Source organism: Labeo rohita, chromosome 16 (assembly GCF_022985175.1).
Source record: "Labeo rohita strain BAU-BD-2019 chromosome 16, IGBB_LRoh.1.0, whole genome shotgun sequence".
Classification (NCBI taxonomy): Eukaryota; Metazoa; Chordata; class Actinopteri; order Cypriniformes; family Cyprinidae; genus Labeo; species Labeo rohita.
Window position 1 is genome coordinate 23,208,205 of NC_066884.1, and position 8,729 is coordinate 23,216,933.

At 33.7% G+C, this 8,729-nt stretch overlaps 1 protein-coding gene across 1 annotated transcript; it reads right to left on the minus strand.

Moving 5' to 3' along the window:
- Positions 1-961: 961 nt before the first annotated feature.
- Positions 962-8,097, minus strand: mfap5 (microfibril associated protein 5). Its single transcript, XM_051132011.1, has 7 exons — positions 7,998-8,097; positions 6,213-6,297; positions 6,079-6,108; positions 4,225-4,254; positions 4,055-4,142; positions 3,851-3,924; positions 962-1,490 (listed from the first exon to the last, which is right to left on the minus strand). The coding sequence occupies exons 2-7, from the start codon at positions 6,256-6,258 to the stop codon at positions 1,387-1,389; spliced, it is 372 nt and encodes a 123-aa protein (XP_050987968.1). The 5' UTR covers positions 6,259-6,297; positions 7,998-8,097; the 3' UTR covers positions 962-1,386.
- Between the last annotated feature and the right edge of the window lie 632 nt (positions 8,098-8,729).

Here is an 8,729-nt window from a genome sequence, read left to right on the forward strand (position 1 = left end):
CATCGCATTAGCGTTAACTAGTTTTTTGTAACTTAATGAAAATGTGATATATAATACAAAGAATAGTGTTAGAAATGTACATACATTTTTTAAAAAATCAAAATATGAAAAAATGTCAAGGATTTATGATGATGATGACCGTTAAAACGCGTCATCAGTCTTGTGAAAAGGGTCCGTTGGTCATTTAGCTAATCACTTCAGGGGAAAAAAAATAATGATCACTTCAGAGATGTTTGGTACAGTTGTCTGAACTCTTACCAATTTAATAAGATTCTAATGCTTAAGCCAAAATGTGTCTCTTTATCTTTTCTCTGTCGTACTTTCTCCCTCAGGTTGGTGAAAACACATTTGTCAAATGCGTGTGGATGGCAAACGTGAGAAGCTACTCAAACAGAAAACAGGAGAAAGAAAACAATGGCGAAAAAACGTAAATAACAGAGTTATTTCTGTCTTCCATCTGCTCACATATCAGTAAACATATTGTTGACATATTGTCTCAAAAATGTGTTATTCATGACCGCAATGAGATCAGTAAACAACCTCAGGCACCAGGCACAAGCCTAAATCAACTTATTGCGTCATTTCTATTATTTATCTCCACTTATCAAAACAATGAATTACTCAAAGGACACACTTGTAACACAGCTGTTGTGTTTTCCGGACAGGTCTCGTGTTCATAGCAAGTTGCCTGCTAACTTCTTTTTATCATGTCCCCCTACCGCCCCCTACTGTTTCATTTGTGTTTGACTTCATGGCACTACATTTAAATGTGCCTTTTTGTTGTGTTAAAGATGAATTAATTTAAACACTGAACACATATTCTGGTAGTTTCCAGTTGAACAGGACATCCTAAAACATAAAGGACATCCTAACAAATAAATAATGATAGTGCAAAGCAAATTAGCCAGTTAGTTTTACTATAACGGCACAATTCTTCAATAAGACCCATGAAAGACTGATCTTTGAGAGTGAAAATATAAACATTTTTATTTGCTATTGTGCATTTTGTCTTTTACAGTGATTGGTGTGGACAGATACAGTATAATAGAAGAATATGAAGCAAATAGTGGTTATAGAGGCTACTTTAACATTTAGCACCAGAGCTATGTGTTGTCATGGCCTTTGTGATCCTATTAAAATAGAGTCTTTAAAAACATTTAGACCATCAAACAAGCTTATTTCAGTTCCAAGCACAAGCATTAAAAATGATAAAAAGTGATGTAAAGAGATTATGGACAGTAATGTTTGTGAAGGTCACTGGAACACAGCTTGGGTTTGTTTTAGGAATGTAACAAGTTGACATTTTTAGATTCGACATTTATAGATGCATTTGTTTGAATCAAGAACTCTCCTTTGTTTTTCTCTGCCTTGGTCATCCATCTGAGTTTAGACCCTGTTTGCCCAGGTTTTTGGGTTGCCACGAAGACAGCGTTTCGTAGTTGTCCTCTTTTGGCGTTTTGGCCAACCTGATCTCTCTCTACAGAGTTCAGCTGGAAAAAAAATAAGTGTACTCATCATCTTAATGGACTAGTTCGCTTCCAGAATAAAACTTTCCTTATATTTTACTCACCCCCATGTCATCTAAGATGTTCATTTCCATTTAGTCAAAAAGAAATTTAGGTTTTTGAGGAAACACTCTAGGATTTTTCTCCATGTAGTGGACTTCAATGGGGATCAACGGGCTGAAGGTCCAAATTGCAGTTTCAATGCAGCTTTAAAGGGCTTTACACGATCGCAGCCAAGGAATAAGGGTCTTATAGCAAAACGCTCGGTCATTTTCTAAAATAAAATAAAAATTCATATAGGGTACAATGGGGCTAAAGGCACCCCCTAAAAAAAAAATTGTTTTTCACTGTGCCCGAAGTGTATGATTGCAGAAAAATATACACATTTGTACTGAACATTTATGGAGCAACTGATTTTTTGTGAAAATAAATCATACAAGTTGTTTATTTTGTTTAAAAATCGTATAAATGTGTGAGGTGGCAAGCAGGGCCTTTTACCCTGCACATGGGGTAACATTTTTTTTAATGTCTAAGTTAATACTTGTTCAAAACAATCACTTTAGCAAAGTTTTTACTATTTTCTGCTTATTTTGATAAATAAAAAAAATATTTTTGTTCAGTAAACACACTGTCATTAAAATATGTTAATATAAAACATATTTTAAAATACAGAAACAAAATAATTTTAAAATGTAAAGATTCTGAAAGCACTGAAAGAGCTCCCATAATAATTTAATATAGATTTACAGTAGTAACAACAAATTATATTTTATGATATGATATTATTAATAGCATGTTTTTAAATATTATGGTTTCATTCTAAACATGGCGATTATCTCTAAGATGGACACCCAACATAATATATGATCTTTACCATCTGAATCTAACAATGTCATGTCAACAAATGGAAATGTCAGCCATCTATTAATTACCATGTTAATTAATGTGCCTTTAGCCCCAGCAGCAGGGGTGCTTTTTACCCCAAATACCATATTTTTACATGTTTTTTTCGTTATTAAAAACTGCTATGATAAATCATCATTAAGAAAACCTTTATCTCAAGATATATTCAAGAACTTTCTCATTTGCTACTTATCCTTTAACTGTCACCCCCATTTTTGAACACAGACATAAAAATGCACTATCCAGACTTAAATTTGTATAATTCATGAATGAAAACATTTTGTAATATGATTTTAATGTACATTTTCCATAGTAATGCAATGTCTGATTTTAAAATGCCTTTCAAAGGATGAATTTTGAGATTTTAAGTTTTGAACTGATATATAATTCTTATGATTTCTAAAACATGATAGAGAAAAAGGCAACAAAGAAAGTCATTTGTGACAAAGGTCAGAACTAATATTATAATGTAGATTTTTTTCAAGTTGCACTCTTGACATATATTAATCTATTACTTTTTCTACATAATTTGTAACACAAAAATATGGTAAAATATCTATTTAGGAGTCTTAGTCCTTTCCGACGATGTATAGTTTGCCATGATTAGATTAGGATTTATTTGTAATATAGTGAAGTAAACACAGAGGGGACGGTGACATTTAAAGGGTTAAATCTTCAACATTTTTTAAAACATCAAATATTAAATCAAGCAAGCACAGAATTGACATTGCGCTGCTGCCCACGATCGTGTCAAGGATCAGCCAAATTTGCACGTGTATCTTGAGAAGCAGATGTTTTGGAAAGTGCTATGCCACGTTTTTCTGTGGTTTAGAGGAAGATAATATCATACATGCCTTTAGCACTGTTGTACCCTACTTTTTAAGCACAAATGCTCGTCTTGCACTAGCTGTGTTATCCGCAACTACGACTACACGCATTACGTTGGAAGGTTCTTCTGTTTTCTCCGGTTCAAAAAGGTAGGGTAGGGTGAAAAACCCTATCTCATTTTCTCCTTCAACTTCAAAATCATCCGACATCGTTGTTTTACCTTTTTTTGTAAAGGACGTTTGACTTTCTTTGCATGTTCACTTTGTAAACACTGGGTCGGTACTTCCCACTTTTTCAGTGTGACTACATAATGCGTTGTCAAGCTACTGCAAGATGTGCATTTGTGGTTAAAAAGTATATAAATGTAATTTTTTTTAGAAAATGACAAATCATTTTGCTAGATAAGACCCTTATTCCTCATCTGGGATCGTGTAGAGCCCTTTGAAGCTGCACTGGAACTGCAATTTAGACCTTCAACCCATTGGCTCCCATTGAAAAATTAATATATGATAACAAGAATTATTTATAACAATAAGGCCCATTTAAAAAGCATAAGGTTCCACCCACACTGTCACATGTTGTGTAGTTTGTTACTGAGATATTGAGTGTCTCACCCATCAGGATCTCATCTTGCTGGCACACGGTTCTCACACAGATTTCTTTGTTGATCACATAGACTCTTGGCAGACTGCAGGAGACATGGCATTTATTTTACACGCATCATATCAAACACAAATCTCTTTGTTTATGTTCAGGAGAGGAGAATGTCAACAGCATTTTGAAATAATGATGGGTGTGTTTGTCAGTGTGTTAGCCACCTGTAGAGACAGAATGATTTGATGCATCTCTTTAGTGGTTGATGAACAGAGTACATCCTGGTGCAGGGGTATGTTTCCTCTCTGCACTCTGTGGGACAGAGACAAGACTGTTATTGTCTTCTGTTGACATAAATGGTGTACTCACATACACCGTATATATACAAACTTACCTGGTGGTGGCAAAACAGTGGTATCTGTTTCTGGCAAGAAAAAGAAAAACACAGCAGACTAAAAACACGTACAGGAGACAGGACCTAGTTGTCATGCTTTTTACACCAGTGAATATTTTTCATGGTGGGTTTATTTTTGAAACTCAGTGTCTGTATAGAGACACATAACTAAAAGGTCTTGGCTACATAAAGCGATTAAAAAAATGTTGCCGTTATGGCAAAATGATACAGTTCATTTAATGGACATATTGGGGATAAGTTGTCAAAACAAGGACATGAGAAGAATACCTTTTTGAAATACTATTTGTAATTAAAATAGGTAATGTTACAATAGAGATGTTTTCTACAATGGTTGTCATCATTTTCTAACTTTGATGCCCCCCAATATTTGAAGGCCCCCAAAGATATTTCTGATACTTCTCCTGTTCATCTTTCTTTTGTTTTTAATTTACAGAGATTATTTAATTATAAAATATACTTATAATAATACTTGACTAAACAAATAAATAAAACAATTATAAATAATTAAAATAAATAAATTTCACAATTCCAGAATTGAATGTTCTTGTTTAAACGTTTTATTACTAATGAATTCACATGTACAAATAGCAATTTCTACTCACTTAAATAAATATAACTTTACATAACTAGAAATGTATATTTATTATAAATTTTTACTTGATTTTTGCTCTTCACTTTTCCTAGTCTAAAAACACTAATATATCCAGGTTTTTCAAGACTGGTTGGGTTGAGAATCACTATTCCACAAAAGATGTGTATGTAAAGCAGGGTCAGAAATGAACTTTAACATTAAGGGGCCATTAATATTTCTATTAATATTGGAACTGATTTCCAAGGTAATTTTTTCATTTGTGAGTCCAATTTTTTATGATCACCTTTAATGTCTTTAATATCAAATACTTAAATTTACCTAATTACTTTAATCAATATTTTAAAATGTTGTCAATAACAACAGACTATTTAAAATCTATAAAATCGTAAAATCTATGTATCTATGAAAAAAAACAGGAGATCATAGGGCTGTAATTTTACGAAAAAAATCATTATTGCAGATTATAGCTCTTTATACTGAAATAATGATCGTTAATATCAATATAGAAAACAATATAAAACGTTTTTGTTTTGTTTCGGGCATGTCACATTCTGGTTTCATAGAAAAAGATGTCAGTCCATGATATGATGTTAGCCAAGTCTAATAACTGCCGTTATAATCATTGAAACTACAAAATGAATATTTTATTTACATCATATCTGCACTGTGTTTATGATGAGTGAATTTGGGAGAGTGCGCGCTCATCAAGAGCTCCGACGTTTTCAGCGCTGACTAATCTAAGTGTTTATAATTGGCCAGTGCATTACTAAATTCAACAGAAACATGTTTGATTGGTTATAAGGCACAACACTGCACAAAACAGCATATAAAAGCAATCTGATGCAAACTGACACTTTTCATTCATTTTCATATTTAATTTTAATTGCGACAGCCGTAATACATCGTTTAATTGTGCAGGGGCAATTTTTGCCCCTTTGTCTTGAGTTTATGGGGCATTTTTGTGACATTTTTACCACTAGCCCTCATGTACAGATTATTTTAGACTATTTAAAATTAACAGCATAAATGTAAAAGGTAACATCCTGGAATGATTACTTAATTACATGATTTAAAAACATGATTTGCAACAGATAAACACCCCCATCACAATGATAATGTATAGGACTTTGACTCATTTATAGTTACTGGGGCTTGGTCTCCTCTTTACAAACACACACACAAAAGTTTTCACACAATCGTTTAACAAAACAGTTGAATTAGTGAACAAAACAGTGAATTACCAGGTTGTTGTGCCTGGACAGTAACAAGTACTGTGAGGGGAAAAAAAGCAGAAAGGTTTTGTTGGCTGGGCATTCAAAAAGAATCATTCATTCATATTAATTAAATTAATTGGCTTCTGTTTTGATAAAATTACCAACAAAACAACAGCATAACAGCACAGAGACTGGATAGCTGCCCATCTTTCCGGGTGTTCACAGGGTCCGATCACAGCTCAGGGCCTGGAAAGAGCAAGAAAGGTTATGAGCATGCCTAAAATAACTTTCAGTGTATTCAAAATGATAATTGATGGCATGAAAGCCGGTTTCCACTTCAGCTTAAAAAAAAATAAAGGCCATGCAAAAGTTTGTGGTCAGTAGATTTTGAATTCTGTAATGCACTGAAAACTTTATTATCCACTATAAATTTATGAAATATTATTACAATTTAAAATCTATATGTGACCCTGGACCACAAAACCAGTCATAAGGGTCAATTTTTCGAAACTGAGATTTATACGTCATCAGAAAGCTGAATATATATATAGAACAATATTTGGCCGAGATACAACTATTTGAATATCTGGAATCTGAGGGTGCAAAAAAAAAATCTAAATATTGAGAAAACCACATTTAAAGTTGTCCAAATGAAGTTCTTAGCAATGCATATTACTAATCAAAAATTAAGTTTTGATATATTTAAAGTAGGAATTTTACAAAATATCTCCATGGAACATGATCTTTACTTAATTTCCTAATGATTTTTGGCATAAAAGAAAAATCAATAATTTTGACCCATACAATGTATTTTTGGCTGTGTGACTTAAGACTGGTTTTGTGGTCCAGGGTCACATATTAATATATGTTCAAAGCCGGATTTTCAGCAGCCATTACTCCAGTCTTCAGTGTCATATGATTCTTCAGAAATCATCCTAATATGCTGATTTGCAGCTCAAGAACCATTTTTCATCACTACCAGTGCTAAAAACAGTTGTGCTGCTTAATATTCTTGTGGAACCTACTTTTCCGGGATTCTTTGATGGATAGAAAGCCAACAGAACCACACTTATTTGAAAATGACTAGTGTCATTCGTCCATTCTGCTCAAATGCAGTTTTGTTTTGAGAAACCTGTCATTTATCAGACCGGTCACAGTGTATCAGTGTAACAGGCCGTGTTGTTAAGACTTTGGAAGCCAGCACTTCCACAATGCATCCATTTATAGACATCTTTGAAAGATTTGGACAGAATAAATTAATTCTAAAAGACATCCTGCATGAGAAAACAGAACTGCAGATGTATGAAACCAATTTAGATTTCCATTTGCCTGTGACTCATGCGGATTCTCATTTATTGATGTCACAGAACATGAGTTCTCTGTTCTAAATCGCTCATTAAAGATATCAGTTACAGCTGTTCCATTCGTCCAGCTTTGTCTGTTTCCTTCTCTCTCCCCAAGCCTTCTCCTCAAAGCCTGTATTTCTCGGTGTCCAAGACATGAGCTCACACTAAAGAATGTGCATTCCCACCCCTCTCTGTGGACTCAACAACCTCAAACAGATATGCTTACATACACAGACGCATAAATTCCTGTCATTCGTCATAAACACATATGCATTTCCTCAGAACATAGTTTTGCCTGAGGGACCCATTACATATTCATTACCTGACAACTCAAGTGTAGAGTGCACATATATGCATCAACACACAGCATAGCCTCACATTCTGCATTCTTTTTCATATAAAGTCTGTATTTCGTATACCGTTGCATGTTGTTTCAGGAGGAAAGCAGATTTTTACAAAGTTATCTCGTTAAGATTGTTCACTACCCGCATTGTCTTCTCTTTTACTATGTGTGTGTAAAAAGCATTGACTAGATGATCTGTTATATGATGAGTGTAATGATGTAATATTCTCAAAAGAATTTGTTTTTATAATACTTACAATTTTCCAATCCTCTGCTGCTCCTTGTGTTTTTCTGAATCCTTTGGCTTTTACTTTTCCCCTCCCTTTCTCTTCCCTCCCCTCATCATCCCTCCGCCTGTCTCTCTCTCCCTCTCTCTCTATTAGTCAATCGCTCTTCCCATTTTTATACAAAATTTGGAGTTGTGTGTATAGCCGCCTTGCGTAATATGGAATAGTTTGGCTACAGGTTTTATACTACATTACAAAATGCCATGTTTCGTGTGTTGAATTGATCTGAAATATTGATCATTTCAATGTATTAGGTAAGGAGATGACACAACTGATATTGTCGTGGGGGTTTGTCCCACTCTTATAATTTTGCCTTGGGCCTATTTAGGCAGCCTTGCATTATAGATCTTTGTGTTTTAAATACAAATATGCATGAATTACAGATTTCTTCAACAATGTCATTCTTTTGCAAAAGAGAAATCTGCAACTTTCATTTGTGACTTCACTACTGTTCGTACATGTTATCCGGCAGCAGGGGGCAGCACAGAGCACTGATTGGCTGTTCTGTATTTTTCTGACAGCCAACAATCAACATGCATTTTCATTGTGTAAACAAGAGCAGATTTGACATTAGTCTAGCAAATAAAACGTATTAAAATATTAAAATTAAAATATAATTAAATATAGAATAATTAAAATATTATTATAAGGTAAGTTATAGTATTATTAATAATACATTTAATAACTTTCTTACTGTAATAA